Source organism: Geotrypetes seraphini, chromosome 8 (assembly GCF_902459505.1).
Source record: "Geotrypetes seraphini chromosome 8, aGeoSer1.1, whole genome shotgun sequence".
NCBI classification, from domain to species: domain Eukaryota; kingdom Metazoa; phylum Chordata; class Amphibia; order Gymnophiona; family Dermophiidae; genus Geotrypetes; species Geotrypetes seraphini.
The window spans coordinates 7527417-7551426 of record NC_047091.1 but is presented as its reverse complement, the minus strand read 5'-3'; the positions used below and the strand labels follow the sequence as shown (position 1 = coordinate 7551426).

Genomic DNA, 24010 nt, shown 5'->3' with positions numbered 1-24010 from the left:
TCTAAATACTTGACTACTTAATCCATCCTATTCTCATGGATCATGTTCATAATTAATAATCTTTTGTAAACCGCATAGAACTTTTTGCTAACGCGCGTAAGAAGCGCAATGAAATGTTGCAATGTAAAACATTTGAAAAGGAAATCTTAACTCTTCAACTAGTTCTGCAAGGAGTTAATTCGGTCTTTTTTTTGAATGGCTTATCATTTATACACTAGACGTGCCCACTTCTCCCTTGCGTAGGAGAAAAGACGGTGTGCCCTCAAGTGTTCTGAACTGGGGCCAACGATGAGATCTAAACTCATCTCTAGTTAGAGCAGCTAGTCGCAAGCAGACACTTTTTCCCTCATGGTAATATAAAGCCAAGCCAATATGTTTAACTAGGGTTACCACATTTGTGTGAGGACACCTTCCCCCGGCCCCTCCTTCACACCACCCCTGCCCCCCGAACTTTTCACTCATTTCCTTAGTCTCCCTTCCCATCCTCTGGTCCCTTTTACCTGCATAGAATGTGTACACAGTGCTGTGTACGTCTAGTATCGTTATAGAAATTATTATTAGTGGTAGTAGTAGTTTCAGTCCCAGCACCATCCCTATCTCTTCTTCCTTCCCTCCAAGGCTATTCTTCTATCCCTGCCCCCATCCAGCTTCTCTTCTCTTTTTAGCCTTTCATCTGTACCCCAACCCAGGACCAATCTCTCTCTTCTTTCCCTTTTCTCCTCCCCGAATCCACCATCTTTCTCTATCTCCCCATCCCAGCATCTGCCTCCCTCTCCCTCTATTCCACAAAAGCTCCCTTAGCATATCTCCCTTCTCCCTAGCTATGGATACCTCTCTCTCCTTCCAACTCCCATTCCCACAGTTGCTTCTCTGTCTGTCTCTCCTTCTACCCCCCCCCCCCCCACCCATCGTGGGTCTTCAGGCAGCTACTGTATATCTCGTGCATATTCACGGTTGGCATCCTGAAACCTCAGTTGGCTTTGGGGTGAATAAAGCAGATTCAGGCACCACTAGCATAGCCTAAGGCAGGGGTGTCAAAGTCCCTCCTCGAGGGCCGCAATCCATTTGGGTTTTCAGGATTTCCCCAATGAATATGCATGAGATCTATTAGCATACAATGAAAGCAGTGCATGCAAATAGATCTCATGCATATTCATTGGAGAAACCCTGAAAACCCGACTGGATTGCGGCCTTCGAGGGGGGACTTTGATACCCCTGGCCTAATTCCCCTCTTGCCCCAGGTACATTGATAGACAGGGAGAAAGGCTTGAGTGCCTGAATAAATTTATGTGAACCATTCTGAGCTCCCCTGGGAGAACAGGATCGAAAATTGAATATATAAATAGTATGAAAAGCTTCAGCCTCAACCAGAGCTGGTATTGTGACATCATAATGCCTCCTCATTCCACCAATGCCTAAGAGCCAAGCTCATCAGTGATGTCACAATGGCTTCATTGCCATATACTTGGATCACTTTTTCTGCATTTTGATTTCTAGAGTGGCACAGCCTCAACACCCTGGAGTTGCGTGTTCAAACGCAAGCTGCTCCTTGTGACCCTGGGCAAGTCACTTAATCCCCCCTTTGCCCCAGGTACATTAGATAGATTGGGAGCCCACCGGGACAGACAGGGGAAAATGCTTGAGGACCTGAATAAATTCATGTAAACCGTTCTGAGCTCCCCTGGCAGAACGGTATAGAAAATTGAATAAATAAATAGTGTGAAGAGTTTCATCCTCTGATAACCAGAACTGGTATTGTGACATCATAATGCCTCATTCCACCAATGCCTAAGAGCCAACCTCATCAGTGACGTCACAATGGCTTGATTGGCCCATACTTGGCTCACTTTTACTACCTTTCGATTTCTAGAGTGGAGTAGTGGTTAAAGCTACAGTCTCAGCACTCTGGGGTTGTGGGTTCAAACCCTCACTGCTCCTTGTGACCCTGGGCAAGTCACTTAATCCCCCCTTTGTCCCAGGTAGATTAGATAGATTGGGAGCCCACCGGGACAGACAGGGGGAAAATGCTTGAGTACCTGAATACATTCATGTAAGCTGTTCTGAGCTGGGAGAACATTATAGAAAATTGAAGAAAAAAGTATTCATTGTGGATATCCTGACAACTAATTAGGCCTGTTTGGAGTCGTTCCTCCCCCCCCCTCCTCCCGAGAACCTCTGGCTATTATATAGACTCCTAAGAGCAATAGATTCTCTGCCATTATTGACCCCTCTCTCTCTCTCTCTCTTGTATAATAGGAAGGAGCCCTTGATTTGCTAAAGGAACTTAACAGCTATTCAATGACTCTTCAGTTACTGCAGGTAAGGAGCAAAACATGGGACTGGCAGCTTCTGCTCATTCGTTGACAGTATAGTAGCAGGTGTGTAATTTTAGAGATGTGCACTGGTTTGGTTTTGCTCTCATTTGGGAAGGGGTAAAACACGGACCTCGCGGATCTAAACCCGTAGGGCCTTAAAAATCTGAGGTCCGTGTCGGTCCGTGCTAAAAATCTCTTCCAGGTCTGTCAGAGCCAGAGACTCGTGCTGGAGCGGCAGAACAGAAGCCAAGAGAGCGGGGGACATAGGTTTTGGGCGTGCGTTATGGAAAAGAAGTCTCCAAACTCCAGCACGAGTCTCTGGCTCTGACAGACCTCGAAGAGATTTTTAGCGCTGACGGATCCTAACACTTTTCCCTCCCTATGCTGAGACGGATCCGTCAGTGCAAAAATCTCATCAAGGTCTGTCAGCGACAGAAACTACAAGCGCCACAGACACGGACCGACACGGACCTCAGATTTTTAAGGCCGTATGGGTTTAGATCTGCGAGGTCCGTCAGGTCTGTGAGGTCCGCGTTTTACCCCTTCCCCTCTCATTTGTTTGGTTACATTTATTTGAAACATGCAAGAATCAACAAGCACAACTGATTTAAAAAGCAAACAAAAAAAGCAAAGCGAAACCAAAATATATCCCTGCTGAAACAAAATCCCACAATTTATAGGTTTATAAAGAGCCCCACAGGCTAGTGACCCCCTCTGAAGTTCCCTCCAACCATCCCGTACTCCCTTTGCGCGAGTTCAAGGGGCAAGAGTGATACCCCTGCATTAAGGAATAATGCCTCTTAACCCGCGTTACATGGCAAAATTGTGCATTATTTTATTATAACACGTTAGTCACATAAAAATGAGACACAAAGCACGCCATTGTTATGCAGTTTCAATAAAAAAAAGAGCCCGAGAGCTAATCTCGACGGGTGACCATAACAGTGGGCTGGATGGCCCAAGTTGGTCACCCGTGGTGAGACTGCTGAAAGCTTGGAGGGAGGTAATAAGGATGGCAGGAGGTGATTGGCTGCGAGAAGGGAAGCAGGGCATGATGGGTGGGGGATATAGTCTTCATGCCTCCAAGGAATAGTGTGCTTCCTGGTCCCTCGGAGGCAGCTTTCCCTCCCACCCTCCGTTCGCTGCGGAGATTTGGGGTTTTAGGGTTGTCGCAGTGGCGGTAATCCCGAGCTACAAGGTTTTGGCTCATTGAAAGATGAGCGGGTATTTGGTAGTCAGCTCGGTTGAGTGGCGATGACAAGGGTCAGGTGACCCTGAAAAGGGGGGGCACGGAAGTCCATGCCTACCCCCTAGGCTCATCAGGGCATGAGCAGTTAAGGGAAAATGAGCTCAGGTGAGCGAATCTGCATGCATGCAGGTGGCGGTGGTAGGCTCTTGCTGAGGTGGCGGTGTCAGGGGTATACAGTTTGATGGCACGGAATGGGGCATGGAGGTCCATGCCACCCCCTAGGCTCTTGCTGATGCGGCGGAGTCAGGGGTATACAATTTTGAGTGCTTGTCAAATTGCCATGTTTTGTAGCTTGGGAGATGAAGCAATTGTTGATTGCTTATTGGTTGTCCCCAAGAAACAAAGCTGCGGCCTGGTTTTTACCATTAATAAAGTGTCTGTGGTTTATTATTGTCCACGTTATTGCTGTGATTATATGAACTCGGATAAGCAAGTATAGCGAAGGGATTTGCGATGAAGGGTGTGAGGGGCGACAACTTGGCCATTCCAGATCCATATATTATGCAAATTGTGTTTAACTTTGTAAGTTGTATTATTTGAATATCAAGCCACTAATATGTAGCCTGATGCTCCTGGTGCCAGTTCAAAGGGGCCACCTCCTAGGGACTCCCCATCTTCTGGACTTCAAGAAAAACCTCTCACCCTCTCCTGAAGACCCCCCCCCCACCACCACAAACTGCTGAAAGAGTTTCCTCGGTTTCTAGTAGCAGCAGTCACTCCTGCCTGTTGGGTTCTGGGTTCAAATTAGCTGAGGTTGACCCCTAGTGATAGTCTCGGAGTAGTACGACTAGGAGATCAAGCTGCCCAATCAGGTCAGGTTATGCATTTAAAGAGCGATTCTATAAGCTGGTGTCTAATGGTAGGTGTCAAAAATTTGTGTAGGTTAGTTACTGAATGTTAGTGTTTATGGACCTCATTTATGCCAGTAAATTTCATTTATATGCAGAAGTGTGAGGCACTATTTTATAAAGTAGTGGATAAAGACAGGTTGTTCACCCTCTCCAAGGTAGAGAGAACAAGAGGGCACTCTCTAAAATTGATTGAAAGGAGATGGATTCCGTACGAACGAAAGGAAGTTCTTCTTCACCCAGAGGGTGGTGGAAAACTTGAATGCTCTTCCGGAGGCTGTTATAGGGGAAAACACCCTCCAGGGATTCAAGACAAAGTTAGACAAGTTCCTGCTGAACCAGAACGTACGCAGGTAGGGCTAGTCTCAGTTAGGGTGCTGGTCTTTGACCTAAGGGCTGCCGCAGGAGCGGACTTCTGGGCACGATGGACCACTGGTCTGACCCTGCAGCAGCAATTCTTATGTTCTTATGTTAAAATTTTCTTTCAGGGGAATTCTATATATGGCGTCGGATGCTGAATTTTCACAAAGGCCCATAGGAGGGGACTTATAACCCTGGGCCAATCAGAGCCTCAGGCCCCTCCCCGGATGCATGGTGAAGGGTCCTATGGCTCTGATTGGCCCGGACACCCCATAGGCGGGACTTTTGGCATCCAGGCCAATCAGAGCCTTAGGAGTCTTCCCGAGGCATCTGGGGAGGAGCCTGAGGCTTTGATTGGCCCAAGTTGTTTAAACACCCTGGCCAATTAGAACCTCAGGCCCCTACCCAGATGCATCCCAAGATGCACCGGGGAGGGGGAATACCCAGTTTAGATAACGCAGCAGCAGCTGTGATGAGGATGTCCACCTCTGTCCAGCTCATCTGTTCAGGTAAGGCGGAGGGGTGCAGTGGAGACAGAGGAGGGGGGTAACTACTAGTGGGGGAGCAGTTGGATTGAGTCGCAGAGAATAGTTTAGTGCAGTACAAGAGAATAGGCATCTCTCCTTCTGCTGGGGGGGGGGGGAGGGCAGCGTTTGGGTTAGGCAGGGCAGGATTTTTTTAAATTTAGTGCACAGGAGAGAGTGGGCATCTCTTCCGCTGCATCACAACACACAGGTTTTCTAGCAGTCTCTGACACTGACTGGCACACCTGGACCAGTCGCTTTTTTTTTTGCCGCCAATCGCTGATGCTGCTTTTTGAAAATGGCTGGGCATTTTTTAAGAATACACTGGAGGGCTCATTTCAACGCTGAAGACCCCATTTGCATGTCAGTGTCGGAAACAGCCAGAAACCAAGCTAAAGAGGGAGATAATCCCTTATGATAATCCGCCGCTAAAACTGCCTACAGGCTAAACCGTCAGAAAACAGTTTAGTGACAGTGTGAAACTTTTGAGAATCTTGCCCTCTATCTCTTTAAACGGGTCAAATTCTGCCTATACATACATGTGTATCGGAGAAACTGAGAATGTCACAACAAATAAGGACCTCCAGGCCATTTTCTTCCCGTTTCAGTAATGTAATGTAATGTAATTTATTTCTTATATACCGCTACATCCGTTAGGTTCTAAGCAGTTTACAGAAAATATACATTAAGATTAGAAATAAGAAAGGTACTTGAAAAATTCCCTTACTGTCCCGAAGGCTCACAATCTAACTAAAGTACCTGGAGGGTAATAGAGAAGTGAAAAGTAGAGTTAGAGGAAAAATAAAAATAAAATAAACATTTTAACAAGACAGCATTGATCTAAATACTTTGGAAGGTAGAAGAGAGGAGAGAAAGGAATAGAAACATGATGAAGTGATGAAGTGGAGCAAGTAAGTGTAGGAGGAGCGATTGACGTTTCCAGAAAGGGCTTCTTCAGGGAAGAGACTTGGCCGACAGTCCCAGGATGCCTATGTCTCCTCCCCTGAGATGTTCTCCCATCCATGTACTGTACTGTAGGAAACCTTACCTGGTCTCTGGATTTATCCTTATTTCTCCATTTATTTATTCTAACTTCTTGTTCCCCTCGACAGTCGTAGTTCAAGGCAAAGTACTGGTTGAAAACAAATCGCACAAAAACTTTTCTGTGCTTAATCCTAGGCTTTCTTGACTTTTCCCCAGTTGGTTTTTTTTGTTTTTTTGCCTCCAGTGAGAAGTTGCTCAAGGGATCCATCACTCTTTCTGTGAATAAATATTTCCTTATTTTGCTCCCCAGTGTGCCTCTTTGTTCTAACCTAGAATGTCCTTCCCACTAAGCATATTTGCACTAGGTGTTCCAGTTTCTCCAATAAAAGCAGGCACCACAGGCCTTTGGATGCATTGAGGTATTTTACATATCTACTACTATAGTCAAATCTGTTATCTGTTTTGTTTGCCTCATGTTTTGTGCTTGTTATGTATATATTTTTTTTTATGTGTTTTATAATTTGATTGTATGTACTTTTTTTTTTTTTTTTTTTTTTTTTTTTTAATACAGTGGTACCTCAGAATCCGAACACCCCAGAATTTGAACGTTTTGGAATCCAAACTTTTTTTTGTAGTAAATTTTGTCCCAGAATCCAAACTCTGCTTTGGAATCCAAACGCCCTGCACATTGTATATGTGTGTTTCTGCCCCAGAATCTGAATGCTACTTTGGAATATTTGTTAATATTTTACCTTAAAATCCAGTGTGTTTCCTGTTAAAATTTGAGTTTGTGGGACCCAGGAACGGACTAATCCAGTTTCTATTATTTTCAATGGGAAAAATTGTCTTGGAATTCGAACGCTTTGGAACTCGAATGGGGTTCTGGAACGGATTAAGTTCGGATTCCAAGACATCACTGTAATGGTTTTTGGTTGTTGTATGTAGGATGATGTATATCTCAGATTCATACATATTTATTTAAAAACACCCCTGAGGCAGGCGTAACTTTGCTGAAACATTGGGTTGTTTGACATGTTTGACTTTGTCCGGGTTTTGAAAAGCTCCAAGCTCGGGGCCGCGTCTGGAGGGCATTTGTGCATGTGCGGATTCAAAGCAGTGATGTCACATGCATGTGCGTATGCTTGTGATGTCATTGCTCTATTGAGATGGTGTGAGTTAAATCACCACCCCTAAAGACCTAATCTTAGGTGATTCGATCCCAGATCCTCAGAGACAACAGGCTCAAACTTTTCATCTACCTAGTGATTAACATGTCGCTTCGTCACTGGATCAAATATTATATATTTAATACTTATATTTAACTAGTCTTTAAGTCCGTTACATTAACGGGTGCTAGAATAGATGTGTGCATCTGTCTTTCTTTCTTTCTCTCTCTCCTTGGCCGCTTTCTTTCTTTCCTTCTGTCTCTCTCTCTTTCCTCGGCTGTCCACCACCACCCCTTGCCTGCTCCCCCTGTCCAGCAGCAGCCCTTCTCCCTTCCTTTTACCTCCCCCCTATCCAGCAGCACCTCTTCCCTGCTCCCCCTGTCCAGCAGTAGGCCTTCTCCTTTCCTTTTACTCCCCCCCCCCCTGTCCAGCAGCACCTCTTCCCTGGCCCCGTGTCTTTCTTTCTGTATGTCTCTCTGTCTCTCTCCCTGGCCCCCTGTTGTGCCATGCCTGACTATCTCTCCTTGGCCCCCTTCTGTCTTCCTCCCCAGAGCAAAGCATGATTGCTGTCTGCCCCCCCAACACACTCCTCCCCCAAAGCAGCCCCCTTTCCCTCTCCACTTCCCTAAGCATTTGAGAATGTTTACTAGCATGGGACACCTCGCAGCACCTGCACGACACCCTCCAGCCGTTCCTCTTGAAACCACCACCGCCGCTCAAATGTCTGCACGCGCCGACAGCCGGCGCAAGCCGCTGCACGCACCTCAAGCTGCCGTGCGCCATAAATAGAATATGGCCATGGAAGGATACAGCATGCTGTCGGGGATCACAGCATGCGCGCTTGGGGTTTTATTATAGAGGATTCATTTAAATCCCATTTCTTCATAAATATTCTTTATATTTTTTAATTTGTAAGTTATAAAAGTATTTGTTTTTAGCTGTTGTGGTCAATTTAGGGAGACGTATATTGTCAACATGTTTCACTGTTATGTTTTCTTCAAGACAACAAATCCCCATTATATATCCGCCATGACTATCGACCACTCTATTCGAAAGAAAAAAAAAAATCATTGCGCCACATTTGCGCATGCTCAGAGGCCCTCCGAAAGCGGCTCCGAGCTCAAGAAGAAGAGGTTCGTGGGGGTGGGGCTGGGTGGAAGGGGACGTGACTTCGGCGGAACAGGGCGGGCCTGAGGCGGGTCCACGTGTCTGGATTTTACAATTTTAAAATCTGGTAACACTAGCATAGACGGAACATTGGTTTATCAGCAGAAATCCTTCACCTACTGTCCTGCCTGTTTCACTATCATATTTTCTATAGTGAGGGTCAGGCAAACTCTGCAGAACTCCAAGGAATCTGCCTGTCCCTATCAATTGAAAGCACAATATTGAAGAACTGCCCTCCAGTGGCAGCAATGCAGTTGGAGGACTCCTGCTCAGCATAGAGTAGGGATCTCAAAGTCCCTCCTCGAGAGCCGCAATCCAGTCGGGTTTTCAGGATTTCCCCAATGAATATGCGTGAGATCTATGTGCATGCACTGCTTTCAATGCATATTCATTGGGGAAATCCTGAAAACCCGACTGGATTGCGGCCCTCAAGGAGGGACTTTGAGATCCCTGGCATAGATCAGGGGTCAGGAACTCCGGTCCTCGAGAGCCATATTCCAGTCGGGTTTTCAGGATTTCCCCAATGAATATGCATGAGATCTATGTGCATGCACTGCTTTCAATGCATATTCATTGGGGAAATCCTGAAAACCCAACTGGAATAAGGCTCTCGAGGACCAGAGTTCCCTACCCCTGGCATAGAGGGAACAGTGTTTATCAGTGCAAAATGGAGCCACCTGCCAAACGTAACAAGAAGTGACTCCTAGAGATAAAACTAGGGTTTCTAGCATTTGTCTTGTTAGGCTTACCAGGTCTTATGGTTTCCTTAAAACAGGGGTAGGCAATTCCGGTCCTCGAGAGCCAGAGCCAGGTCAGGTTTTCAGGATCTCCACCATGAATATGTATGAGATGGGTTTGCATGCACTGCCTTCTTGAGATGCAAATCTATCTCATGCATATTTATTGTGGAGATCCTGAAAACCTGACCTGGCTCTGGCACTCGAGGACCGGAATTGCCTACCCCTGGACTAAAACCTTCAGTCGCTTTCATCTATTTGTGGCAGTTGCAAAGAATTCAGATTGACCTCTGAGGTGAGGAGTGGTCGTGATAGAGCTGCTGTCTCAGCACCCTGAGCTAGTGGAATCGATCCCAGCACTGCTCCTTTTGACCCTAGGGCAAATCACTTAATCCCCCCTTTGCCCCAGATACATTACATAGATTGTGAGTCCGCTGGGACAGACAGGGAAAAATGCTTGAGTACATGAATAAATTCATGTAAACCATTCTGGGAGAACACTATAGAAAATTGAATAAATAAATAGTGAGAAAAGCTTCATCCTCAACCAAAGCTTGTATTGTGACATCATAATGCCTCCTCATTCCACCAATGCCTGAGAGCTAACCTCATCAATGATGTCACAATGGCTTGATTGTCCTTTACTTGGCTCACTTAACTACATTATATAAAAAAAAAAAAAAAAATTGAATCAGGTTGGGCAGACTGGATGGACCATTCGGGTCTTTATCTGCCGTCATCTACTATGTTACTATATTATGATTTCTAGAGTGGTGCAGTGGTTAAAGCTACAGCCTCAGCACCCTGAGGTTGTAGAATTGATCCCAGCACTGCTCCTTTTGACCCAGGTCCAAAATAAGTACCTGTATATGTGTAGCCACAAAAAAAGGCAGTATACAAGTCCCCTTCCCTTCCCCTCTGTTGATTAACTGAAGTCCTGTCACTTTTCCCCCTTTCTTCTTGGCATCCTCTTGAAAAAGGGAAGGCGGTGAATACTTTAGCTATCATCTTTTTGTTTCATGAAAACAAAACAGGATTTTTTTTTTCCCCATTTGTTTACAGAGCACAAGGATTGGGGTAACTGTCAACGCCGTCCGCAAACACTGTTCCGACGAGGAGGTGGTTGCAATGGCCAAAATCCTTATCAAGAACTGGAAACGACTGCTGGGTGAGAGAGACGGTGGAGCTGAAACTTAACCTCTACGCTCCTCCTAGACAAAGAAGGCCTGTCTTTGGGGCTGAAAGCCTCCTCTTCAAGAATGGGAAAGCTCTTGTTTGAGAAGTGAGGCGGTCTGAGAGAGAGGGGGCGAACCAGAAAGCCTTAGGCTGGATGGGATCATTTTCTACCCTTTAATGTGGTCATTTTTCAATTCAAAGTATGGGGAATGTTCATTAAGCTGCAGGATAGTTGATTAACGTAAACCACTGGCTTTGAATAATATGAGTTAGCATAATATTTATTCATAATAATAATAATACAGGAGATGAGAGGGATCCCTCCTGTCTTGGCAGGCCCAGCAGAGGCCTTCAACAAGTCTGGGAGGGGGGGGGGGGGGGGGGGGATGACCTGAATATAAGCCGAGACCTCCATTTTTGGGCCTTGTTTTGGCCCCAAAATCTCGGTTTATATTCGAGTATATACGGTAAGTATTGCAGGCACGGCAATAGAGAATCCACTTAGATTCCCCAGATGGAAATTCTAATTGAAGCTTCACAGGAACTCTGATTCCTGTTTTCAAGAGCCTCTATAGAGCATTTGGGAGTAGGGCAGGTTATAAATCCAGCCCTTGGTTTATGAAATCCAACATTACTAAATGCCAGTCTGTTCAAATGGAAACTGGAACCAAAAGAGCATGACTAGGGATCTGGCTTCCAACTTGAATCACATCTAAATGAACATAAGAGAAGCCAGACTGATGGTCCATCTAGCCCAATATCCTGCTTCCAACAAAGGTCAGTCCAGGTCACAAATACCTGGCAGAATCCCAAAGGGCTGCAAGATTCCAGAATCACAAATAGTAACAAGATTCTATGCTACCTATCCCAGGAATAAATAGTGGCTTTACCCATTTCTATCTTAATAGCACTTTATGGACTTTTTCTCCGGGAACTCGTCCAACCTTTTTTTAAACCCTGATATACTAACATCATCAGGTAACGAGTTCTAGAGCCTAACTATTTGTTGAGTAAAAAGATATTTTTTTTCCTGTTTGGTTAAAAAATATTCAAAATGGCAATAAGCCCACCTTAGCGATAGACTTGTATGTATACTATCTATGAAACAGTATTTTCTATACCATAGAGTTCTCAGATACCTGTGCCGTTAAATCATAAACGATTGTTCAAACAGCTTATGCAGGTTGGAGATATCTTTCATTGAGCTCTATGTTTTATGAAATGTGCAAATGCTTTGTGCAATAAAAATCAAATAAAGTGCATCATGCCAGTAATATAACTGGAAATGGCACTTATCTTATAATGCCGTCCATTGTAGAAGAATTTAATTCAATTCATTGCGCCCAACGGGACCCGTTTCGCCGTACTGTCGGCTTCTTTAGGGGTCTGGTAATAGGCTACAACATCTACAAAAAACATACGGTGTAATTATAGCATGTTTCGTATCATAGATATTTAAAAGAAACATTTAATGAGGTTACTCACTTGACAGGTCTGCTCGCGTTTGTGAGACAAAATGGCACTGGCAAGTGCTGAACGCCACCCATGCGCTTTAAGAGCATACTCATTAATTATTCATCACGTGTTCAAATTAAAGCGCCAATGTAAAGATTTAATTTAAATTCACTGACAACTCAATAAATGAGTGTGTGTGGAATCAGTCTCTAATCCCCTCTTTTACAAAGCTGCGTTAGGCTATTTTTTTTATCGCCGGCTGTGGTGGTATTAGGTCCGACGCTCATAGGAATTCTATGAGCGTCGGAGCTAATCCCGCTTTGGCTGGCGATAAAAAAAACCTTACGCAGCTTTGTTAAAGGGGGTGTAAATTAGAATGCTAAGATGGTTTCCTTCTCCATTTCCCCCTGTCTAATGATCCTTTTTGAGAGAACAGACTTGAGATGTTGATGACATCTAGCTACTAGTGATTTTCTTCCTTCCTATTTGTCAATTTTTAGAAGCAAGGTTGAGGAGTAACATCACGGCATGTTTGTTTTAGACTCTTCGGGGTCCCAGAAAGAAGAGAAGGAAAAAGAAAGACATAAAGAGAGAAAAGAGAAAGAGAAGGAGAAAAGGCTCGAACTTCCTGGATGGAAAGCTCTAGAGGAATCGAAGGAGGTGTGCAAAAGCCCAACAGAAAAGCACAAGGAAAGGTACCTTTGTTGGGTTTTGGGTGTTGGGTGACCATGGGAAGAGGGGAACCCTCTGCTTTGGTTTGTGGAGAGGTGATGGAAGAGATAGTCTTACATGGGGAGAGCTCAGGGCTGCAGTAGCCTCAGAAAAGAGGCCTCTGGACTCCAGATCCAGAAATCCAGTATTTCTGTTTCTGTGGTGTTAAGCCCCAAATTCTGAAATGCCAGGAAGGTCTGGGGCTACTTGTACATCAAGGCCCAGATACCTGATGTTCCATAAATACCCCTATTGTAAATGACATAGTTGAGGCTATGCCAGGGAGAAGATGGATTTTATGTTGGCCATGTGAGGATGGTTGAGAGTTGTGCCAGGGTCTTTGGTGTTTTCAGTATGAAGGTTTCCAAAACATCAGTCTAGCTCAGGTAGGGTTACTAGATGTCTGGATTTCCCCGGACATGTCCTCCTTTTCGAGGGTATGTCCGGGGGGGGTCTGGACGGCTTTTCAAAACCTGGCACTTTGCCTGGGTTTTGAAGCTTCCTTGAGATCGTGTCGGGCAGGAAGCGGGGAATGGGGTGGGGCGGAGCTAGGGCATGGATGGGTGGAACTGGATGGGTCTAGGGGGTACGGATTTTACTAAAGTAAAATCTGGCAACCCTCAGCTCAGGCAACCTTTTCTGTTTTATGTGGTGGGTTGATGTCAAACGGCTCTGGGTTCTTCTACTGCAGAAGAAACTTTCAGACCATTTGGTATCTCCTAAATTGTAATTAATAAAAACAATCTGTTTCCTCTTCCTCTATTTCCAATCATTTAACTTTGGTAGATTCAGGTTACTTGCCCCTCTCTCACTCTTTTTATCCTGCACAAATGACTTCCTCTATAAATCAAAGAGATTTCCCTGGTCTTAGCTTTCAAGTTGGTCCCGTCTAAGAAAGTAGTCTTCAGACCCTAAGCAGGACAGATAAATAGCCTGGAACTTCACTGTTAGCCAGAGCTGGAGAAGAGGTTCTTCAAGCCATAAGAGGGTCAAATGAACAAACATTTTTTGTGCAAGGATCTCTCAAGTTACTGAGCCATGAGTGTGTTAGGCTGTACAAATGTCTCATAGGACTTCTAGAGAAAACCAAAAAAACTCTATGGAGTGACGATGTTCCTAAATGGACTTTATTTGAAAGTATCAAAGTTCCAAAGGTACACTAAAATCATCCACATAAAATAATTCCATCCACATAAAAGTAAATCATCCACATAAGAGCCTTAAAGGACCTAGTCCGCTAGGGATACAGGACCCAACACAGTCCGCGTTTCGACAAAAAGTCTTCTTCAGGGGTCCCTGGGGGTCCTATAAAGGTGAGTACGTGGGAAACAATTGTGTGGTGAGCCGGAAGTGAGACACTGCTTGTGTTTGCAACATTCTAGAGCTCAGACTGTGATGTCATAATGCCTCATTCCACCAATGCCTAAGCTCCGTCCTCATCTGCCCAAGCCTCAAACACTTTAAAATCCTAAGTAGCAAAAAACAAAAGGAATTGACCCCAAAATATCCACAAAGAAGAAAATCCAGAGAAAACCAAAAAAAAAAACTCTGTGGAGTGAAGATGTTCCTAAATGGACTTTATTTGAAAGTGTCAAAGTTCCAAAGGTCCACTGAAATCATCCACATAAAATAATTCCATCCACATAAGAGCCTTAAAGGACCTCGTCCGCTAGGGATACAGGACCCAACACGGTCCGCGTTTCGACAAAAAGTCTTCTTCAGGGGTCCCTGGGGGTCCTGTAAAGGTGAGTACGTGGGAAACAATTGTGTGGTGAGCCGTAAGTGAGACACTGCTTGCATTCGTAGGACTTCTAACAATGTTTAGTAGAGAATATTCTTGAAGTTGATTGAGCTGAATGATGTGCAGAAGAACATTTTAAGGGCTAAATACCACTGATGTCCCTGGAAGTAAAAGACATGATAGGAGGCTTTCTGTCTGTCCTCCTGTGGGTTTGGTACTTTCAAAATGATGGGAGCTAAGAGGAGATCACAAAAGCTATCTTTAATTACCCTTGAGTTGACTCTTCCATTTGTGCAGACTGCCATGTACTAGCATCGCCCTCTGTCGAGAATTTTGTCTCTTTTGACTCTTCATTAACTCTCCAGTTTCTTTTAACTCTTGAACCAAGGCCCTTGTAGTTCTGTTTTAACTGCAACCCCTGAAATGCAGTTCTGCCTCTTTTTTCCAGACTCCAGAGCAGAAGGGTTGCTCTGCTCCAGTCCCTCCCATTCAGACAGCCTGCTGGGAAAAGAAGGAGAGGGGAGGGTGAGCCTGAAGCAGAACAGAGAACAGCCACTGTTCTCTCTAATTCAGGGGCAGTTGCTCAAAAGCTTACTGTGCAAGCAAAATGTTGTAGGTAGTCAAGCTTGCATGTTAGTTCAGCTTCCAATGCATAAAAGGGTTCTCGGTGGCTCTTACTAGTAGCGGTAGCAGCTAAGAAAAATCCCGTGCCAAATGCATTAACCTTATATGATGTTTAGGCCCCTCCCAGTGCATTCCAGGATGCACTGGGCAAGGCACCACCATTTTGAAAAGGCAGATGAGAGTAGACATCCCTCCTGCCTCTGTTTCTACAAGAGGTATCTGGAGGGTGGTCTTGGCACACAAGGGAGGGGGAAGAAAGGGAAGACGATTGTTGAGTTGGGGGTATGGGGCCTGGTCTGGTCTGGCCACCGGACCATCAGGGATAATGTGTTGGGGTTGGGGGGGGGTGTCAGGGAGGGGCTACTGTATCATTAAGTATTTAAAAAAAAGTTCTTATGCATGGTGGGGGGGGGTCGGGTTCCCTGGACATACTTACTGTACATCCAAATTTGAATTTCACCCGAGCCTCCATCGGCAACCAATGTAGGAGTCGGTCAGAAGGAGTTACATGGTCGAACTTCTTCAGACCCAAAATCATGCAGCGATCAGGATGATTTTGGGTCTGAAGAAGTTCGACCATGTAACTCCTTCCTACCGACTCCTACATTGGTTGGCAGTGGAGGCTTGGGTGAAATTCAAATTTGGATGTTTCTGCTGTAAGGTACTTTTCGTCCTAGCCCCCAGATATATAACCGACCTTTTCTCTTTCTCAACCAATCGTCTTAAGAGAAGCCCAGACTTGAATTTGGTTTCCCCACTGGTTAAAGGATGTAAATTTAAAAGTCATCATCAACATCTCTTCTCTTACCAGGAGGCGTTATGGGGTAAAGATCTGAAACAATTACTCATGCTTGCGAATACTTATGGGGAATTTAGGAGAAACCTAAAAACATATTGGTTCCTAAAGTACTTAGGCAGTTCCATTGAACAATCTTTTCCCACAATAGCTGACGGCTAAATCTCAACTCCACTAGCACTACTCAATCTGTAACTTTTTAAATTATTGTAAACCACTTAGAACTTCATGGTACTGAGGTATATAAACTGTTATTATTATTATTACATGATCTGTGCCTACCGCACAGCTCTTGTGGACATGCCCCAGGAAGTTCTGACCCCTTTAACGATCAACTCTCAAAACTAGCAACGTGCATATCATTTACACGCTGTTAAGGGTTGTGCTCAGAATGGTGCTTCTCCAGCGCTGGAGTTTTGTGCATCTGCCCCGTGCTTGCTCACTCACTTCCCCAGCCGCACAGTTCCATTTCTTTTGTCTACAAATTAAGCCCTGGGTGAAACGATAGGGTGCTAGACCCCTTTTGATGTGTGCTAAGTATGCCAGGTGAGAACATTTCTTCTTTTGAAATTGATTTCTGTGGCTCTTGTGCTCTGCAGGAAACTGTCTGCCCCTGCAACTAAATCCAGCTTCCACCAGACGCTGACAAAGAGCCATTCGTTGGACTCCAAATCTGACAGGTAATCCAGACACGAAGGGGGAAGAAGGATGAATGGTTATATACTCAGTAGATGACCTTGTCATAAGAACATAAGAAGTTGCCTCCGCTGGGTCAGACCAGAGGTAATGTAATGTAATTTATTTCTTCTATACCGCTACATCCGTTAGGTTCTAAGCGGTTTACAGAAAATATACATTAAGATTAGAAATAAGAAAGGTACTTGAAAAATTCCCTTACTGTCCCGAAGGCTCACAATCTAACTAAAGTACCTGGAGGGTAATAGAGAAGTGAAAAGTAGAGTTAGAGGAAAAATAAAAATAAAATAAACATTTTAACAAGACAGCATTGATCTAAATACTTTGGAAGGTAGAAGAGAGGAGAGAAAGGAATAGAAGCAGAAGGGGGAGCCGTTGAACAGTAGAATTCTGGAGAAATTTAAATGATAGAAATAGAACAAAACAAAGACAAAAGGCAAAACAATAGATAAGAGTAAAGATAAATCATAAGCTGGAAAGAAAAATAAAATAAAACTGTGGTCCTCTCCCGCGGCGGCCCGTCAGGCCTATCACCTGTGCAGTGGTCTCTGACTATTCCTATAACCTACCTCTACTCCTATCTGTACCCCTCAATTCCCTTATCTTCTAGGAACCTATCCTGTCATGGTTCGGTTCACTCTGCATTTGGTGAAGAGAGATCCCCTCTGGTCTGCACTCTACCACCAGTAGGGCAGAACCTTAGTTGGTAGGGCTGGACTGCAGGTGCTGTGGAAGCCACAGGAAGGTCATTTGTAGTGAATCTCTTCCAATGTGTTGCTCATGAGCAGATGCAGTAAAATCATCCATGCAGAGGTGGAGCTGTTCTGTCTCAGCCCTGATTTGCCTGTGCTGGGTCTTTCTTGGACCACTTTTTGCAGCTTTCCTGCCCAGGGGATCGACAGCATTGACAAGGTTGATGCATAATAAAATGTGTTTAAAACAAAACTCGAAAAATGCTCTGGACTCTAGACATTGAACAGTATCCTCCCCCCTCAAAAAAAAACCAAACAACCCACAACCAAATCAAAAACCTTTGGCCTAATGGGTAAATTATTGAAGAAATGTGTATATCAGGGGTGTCCAATGTCGGTCCTCGAGGGCCGCAATCCAGTCGGGTTTTCAGGATTTCCCCAATGAATATGTTTGAGATCTATTAGCATACAATGAAAGCAGTGCATGCAAATAGATCTCATGCATATTCATTGGGGAAATCCTGAAAACCCGACTGGATTGCGGCCCTCGAGGACCAACATTGGACACCCCTGGTGTATATAATCCAAAGTACTTGTAAACTTACTTCCTTATGTAATTCATGTCTCTTTGACACTTATATATTAATGTAGGTACATATCTTGTTGCAAGAAATCTTACTGGAAATGAATCTGGAAATGTTTCAGGTGCCCCTTTCTTCCATTGCATAGAATAGATATGAGGGTTTGGCACATGGGTTTCATGGCATGGAGGAGCAAAAGTTGTGGTCTTCGGGACAAGTGACATTCATCTGGGGCCTGATGTCTTTCCTGGAAGAGACTCAACTGACTGTCGCCCCTTTCTAGCTGTTGTTTCCTGATGTTTCTGATTTGGGAAGAGTAATGTCTTTAATCCTGGACCAGGCCTGCATTCAAAAACATCAACACTGTGTCTTCCTCCTCCCTGGATCTCATTCCTTACTTGACCCTTCTCTGTTTCCTTTACCCTCCCCTCCTCATTCTGATCTCTTTCTTCTTGTCTGTTCCTTCTGTTAGCTGTTATGAGCCTTACTTGTGAAAAGCAGGATAAAAATGCTCATTTCTCTTTTTCTTTACATTTCTTCTACCACTCTTCTCATTTTGATCTCTCTCTTTAAGAACATACCATACTGGGGCAGACCGAAGGTCCATCAAGCCCAGTATCCAGTTTTCCAACAATGGCCAAACCAGGTCCCAAGTACCTGGCAGAAACCCAAAGAGTAGGAACACTCCAGAGCTGAGATTGTGATGTCATAATGGCTCATTCCACCAATGCCTAAGAGCCAGCCTCATCAGTGATGTCACAATGGCTTGATTCTCCTATACTCAGCTCACATAAGAACATAAGAGTTGCTATAGTGGGACAGACCAAAGGTTCATCAAGCTCAGTATCTTGTTTCCAAAAGTGGCCAACCCAGGTCACAAGTACCTGGCAGTAACCCAGAGCTGAGATTGTGATATCATAATGCCTCATTCCTAGAATTACCAGATGTCTGGGAAAACCAGGGCATGTCGGATGGACTTTCCAAAACCTGGCAGTTTGTCTGGGTTTTGGAAAGCCCCAACGAGCTTCAGCCACATCTGGAAGGCCTCTGAGCATGCGTGGATGACGTCACACACATCCGCGCGTGCTTGAGGCCCTCCAGATGCAGCTGGAGCTCGTCAGGGAAGAGAGAAGGCTTTGTGAGGGCATGGCTGGGGGTGGAACTGGGTGTGGCTGGGGGGTGGAACTGAGCAGGGATGTTGCGGAATGGGGCAGGACCAGGTGTCCGGGATTTTTGCTCTCAAAATATGGTAACCCTACTCATTCCACCAATGCCTAAGAGCCAACTTCATCAGTGATGTCACAATAGCTTGATTGTCTTATACTTGGCTCACATAAGAACATAAGGCTTGCCATACTGGGACAGACCGAAGGTCCATCAAGCCCAGTATCCAGTTTTCCAACAATGGCCAAACCAGGTCCCAAGTACCTAGCAAGATCCCAAGTAGTAAAACAGAATTCTCCCTTTTACATTTTTTTCATCACTCTTTTGCTTGCTCTCCATGTCCTTCCTTCTTGATCTTCTCTTTTCGCTCTCCACCTTTCTTCCAGTTTTCCAGTCTCACATTCTTTCTCTTCTAGGAGAAACTCTGCAGACTCGAGGTCTTCCAGCTGCATCTCTTCCCCCTCCTCTTCCTCACCTATGAAGAGACCATCCATCGAAAGGTGAAGGGAACTGGTTTTGTCTTATTTCTACATGTCTCTGTTTTGTTTGATGGTATTAGCACAGGACTGCAGCCTGTGGGCAATGGGATAGTGGGGACCTCTTCTTGAGCTGAAGGTTCCAAGGTCCAGTTGTACAGACATTTTTAAGGTCATTAGCATCCTGTTGGTCTACAGCCTGGATTCCCTGAAGAGGCCTGCTCTTACTATCATAAGCTAAGCAGGGTTGGGCCTGGCTAGTACCTGGATGGAAGACCACCTGGGAATACCAGGTGCTGTAGGCTGAGGGTCCCTAAGGTGGGAGGCAATGGCAAACATCATAGGATGGATTTCTCACTATGCATGTTGCCATGAGTCAGTGGCATAACCCATTCATCCAGTGTGCTGTGACTCAGAAAGTTCCACTTATTCCATTGAGAGTCAGAGTAGAGAATGACATGGGGCAAATTTTTCTCCGTCCCTGCGGAAACTCAATTTCCTTGTCTCCGCAAGTTTTGTCACTGTCTCATACCTGTAAGCTCCTCCTTAACTGCACAAGCCTCGGACACTTATGATTTGAAAGTGTTTGAGGCTTGTGCGGATGAGGACGGAGCTTAGGCACTGGTGGAATGAGGCATTATGACATCACAATCTGAGCTCTAGAATGTTGCTACTTATGATTTTAAAGTGTTTGAGGCTTGTGCAGATGAGGACGGAGCTTAGGCATTGGTGGAATGAAGCATTATGACATCACAATCTGAGCTCTAGAATGTTGCTACTTATGATTTTAAAGCGTTTGAGGCTTGTGCAGATGAGGACGGAGCTTAGGCACTGGTGGAATGAGGCATTATGACATCACAATCTGAGCTCTACAATGTCGCTACTTAGGATTTTAAAGTGTTTGAGGCTTGTGCAGATGAGGACGGAGCTTGCAGGGATGGGGCAGGGACAGGAAAATAACTCATGGGGATGGGATGGGAAAATGAATTCCCGCGGGGATGGGGGAAAAATTTGTCCCCGTGTCATTCTCTAAGTTAGAGCTTGGTTGGAATGAAAGGAAGTCCTGGGGAAAATAAAGCTGACTTCTTTGGGAAGAAAGTGACATGATAGAGGCACTTGTAATACCAATGGTTCTTGTCTCTAAATAATACTTCACCTCGAATTGGTTTAATTGAATAATGGACCAATTGGACTTCTGAGGAAGGCATCTGCTGAAACATAGTCAGTCCGTTTTATATCTCCCACCACCATCCACATTTGAGTGTTATTTATTTATTTTAAAAATTTCTTTTCCCTTTAAACCTAAACGGTTTGCATATCTTTACATACGTAATTCAATAAAACCAATAAGATCAAACAAATATGAACAAATAATCCTCAGAAAATCAAGTAAAAATTATCCAGCAGGAAAACAATTGCAAAAAATCGGTATCTCGAAAAATACATTTACAAATAACTGCGTTTTAAGTAGTTTTCTAAAACCACCCTTAACATAGAAACATAGAAAAAAAACAAACATAGAAAAATGACGGCAGATAAGGGCCATAGCCCATCAAGTCTGCCCACTTCACAGACCCACCCCCCTGAGTCTGCTCTCCTGGAGATCCCTCTCCTAATGACCCATCCTTAACTCCACCCTCTTAAGGATCCTACATGGGCATCCCATTTACCCTTAAAATCTGGCACTGCTGTTGGCCTCGACTACCTGTATTGGAAGCTTGTTCCAATGATCAACCACTCTTTCGGTGAAGAAATACTTTCTGGTGTCCCCATGAAATTTCCCACCCCTGAGTTTAAGTGGATGCCCTCTTGTGGCTGAGGGTCCCTGGAGGAGGAAAATATCTTCTTCCACCTCGATACGTCCGGAGATGTATTTAAATGTCTCAATCATGTCTCCCCTCTCCCTACGTTCCCCTTGTCACAGCATTTTCGTAACTGACTGACAAGTGAGTTCCACAGTTTGTCCCCCGCGCAGCAAAAGGCCATTTTACTGGTCTCAACATATTTTGGATTAGCATTTGTTTTTAACAAGGCTAAATTTTCAGATCGCAGAGACCTCGATGGTAGATAATTAGACATCTTACTCTTAAACAGTTCAGGTATGACACCATTCAAGAATTGTTGGGCAAATCATTATTGCTTTATACTGGGATCGGAAAACAACAGGCAGCCAATGTAACTGTTGGATATAGGGCAAAATATGATCGTATTTCGATACACCCATTATCAGTCTTGCTGCAGTGCCTCGTCTTTGTTATTGTCTGAACAACTGGGTTATCTTGTATTTACTACAATGAAGTTGTGTGTATTAATCCTGATATAAGACTTGCCGCTGCTGGGTCAGACCAGTGCCCAGCAGTCCGCTCTCACGGCGGCCCTTAGGTCAAAGACCAGTGCCCTAACCAAGACCAGCCCTACCTGCATTCGTTCTGGTTCAGCAGGAACATGTCCAACCTTGTCTTGAATTCCTGGAGCGTGTTTTCCCCTATAACAGCCTCCGGAAGAGCGTTCCAGTTTTCCACCACTCTCTGGGTGAAGAAGAACTTCCTTACGTTTGTACGGAATCTATCCCCTTTCAACTTTAGAGAGTGCCCTCTCGTTCTCTCTACTTTGGAGAGGGTGAACAACCTGTCTTTATCTACTAAGTCTATTCCCTTCATTATCTTGAATGTTTCAATCATGTCCCCCTCTCAGTCTCCTCTTTTCAAGGGAGAAGAGGCCCAGTTTCTCTAACCTCTCACTGTACAGCAACTCCTCCAACCCCTTAATCTTGGTAATGGTATTCCATGGCACTTTGTTTTATGCTTCATTCATTTAAGGGGGGCTGTAACTAGTCTTGTATTTTTGCCTCTTACGTATTCTTCACAAATTTCTACTTTTATTCTTGAGCTCTGGGAACGCCGGACTCTTGTGGATAAAGCAGCTGTCATTCCCAACTCTGATATCCTATTCATAGCTTATCGTAAATGACTCGGGCAGCCAGTCACCTTAGGGAATAGTTTTGAGTACCGTTGATTTGAATGAGGGACACAAAGCATAACGACGAACTGCAAAACTCGGCCCAATATTATAAATAATTCACGGGGTATCAAATCTGCTCATGGCAATGCAACTGCAGCCTTTCAATTGCCAAGATATATAAAGTATGAGAAAGCCAGATACTCATAAAATGCAACATTCATCAAGGCAGCTCAGAATTGAAATGCCGATGCATAAAGCAGATGACAGTTGAAATGCATTAGGAAAGAAAGCTGGGGGGGAAGCTTTTGGCTGCTTTGTGTTTTCTTCAACTGGCACTTTCTAAAACGATTAAAAATTCATTCAGTGTTTGACTGAAGAACCAATTTCTAACAGTTTCAATGTGTCTGGATGAAAAAGTTCATGGGGCCTGCGTTGTTTCTGAAAACATGGTTGATGCCAACTGAGTTTACCTCATTTGTTTGACTTCCCAGGAGACACTCCTCAAGCTCCAACCCATCCGCATCTCCTGCAGGATCCCTGAAGAGTTCCAGTGATGAGAAGGAGGATAGGTAGGGAACCAGCTTCTTGAAGCGTGTGACTTGGCATGGGGTTGAGAGGGGAAGACCCCAGAAACTATGTATTTTCTTTACTTAGTGGTTCTGAATGGTAGGATGAACTCTCAAGTTACTCAGTGTCATATAGAATTCACCTTTAGGGGGGGCTAGTCCCTTCACCATTGAATCTAAATTATAGGTTTTGCTGCTGTGAAAGTTATTGTAAGATTGGTTGAGTTCTTCCTTGTCTCATATGAACCAATCAGATTGCTTAGTTATTTCCACATGAATGGAAAGAGTTGTTGGACTTTTCCGTGGAAAGGTAGCAGGGAGCTCTTCTTTTGTGGCCATTTAAAATGAAATTTAACTTCAGCGTTTCTCTCCACTGTGTCACCAGTAGTTCAGAGCGGATTGCAACAAATAACACCAAAGTTTGGTTTCCTTCACCCCTTTAACTGAACAGTAAAGACTTTGTACTCCATTCCTAAACCACGTGTGTCCACTAGTGACTCCTGACTTGCATATGCCACTAACTGTTTGCCACTAACAGTGGTATTTGCTGCTGACATGTTGCCACTATTTAGGGTTACCATACATCCTTTTTAACCTTGGCACAAGCAGCCCCCAACTTTGGCCCCCTCTTGCCCCGTGTGCATGCCCCTTCCCTTTCCTTGTACCTCGTTAACATTCGTGACACGAGCAGCAACCTCAACCCTGCTGCTTGTCCGACGAACGTTAAAGAGGGACAAAGGAAGGGGCATGCACGTGCAGTAGTGGGGATTGGGGGGGGGGGAGCGGTGTAGGGGTGCACAGAGAGGAGGACATCCCAACCAAGACGGCGCCCGGTATGGGCTGCCCCCCGGTTCATAGACAAAATCGCGCGAGACAACGGCGCGCAAGGTTGACGGTGTGCTGAAGAAAAGCACTATTTTAAAGGGTTCCGACGGGGGGGTGTTGGTGGGGAACCCCCCCCTATTTTACTTAACAGACATCGCGCTGGCGTTGTGGGGGGTTTGGGGGGTTGTGACCCCCC

General features: G+C 44.8%; 1 protein-coding gene across 2 annotated transcripts in view; it reads left to right on the top strand.

The window, feature by feature from the left end:
• TCEA3 (transcription elongation factor A3) overlaps positions 1 to 24010 on the top strand; it is a 55473-nt gene that overhangs the window by 6902 nt on the left and 24561 nt on the right. Inside the window, exons 2-7 of one of the 2 annotated variants that reach the window (XM_033956239.1) lie at positions 2257 to 2319; positions 10413 to 10518; positions 12523 to 12676; positions 16453 to 16533; positions 19403 to 19486; positions 22915 to 22992. In XM_033956239.1, coding sequence (XP_033812130.1) covers positions 2257 to 2319; positions 10413 to 10518; positions 12523 to 12676; positions 16453 to 16533; positions 19403 to 19486; positions 22915 to 22992 — 566 coding nt within the window. The remainder of the gene's footprint in view (positions 1 to 2256; positions 2320 to 10412; positions 10519 to 12522; positions 12677 to 16452; positions 16534 to 19402; positions 19487 to 22914; positions 22993 to 24010) is intronic. The other variant, XM_033956240.1, reaches the window with a different exon arrangement.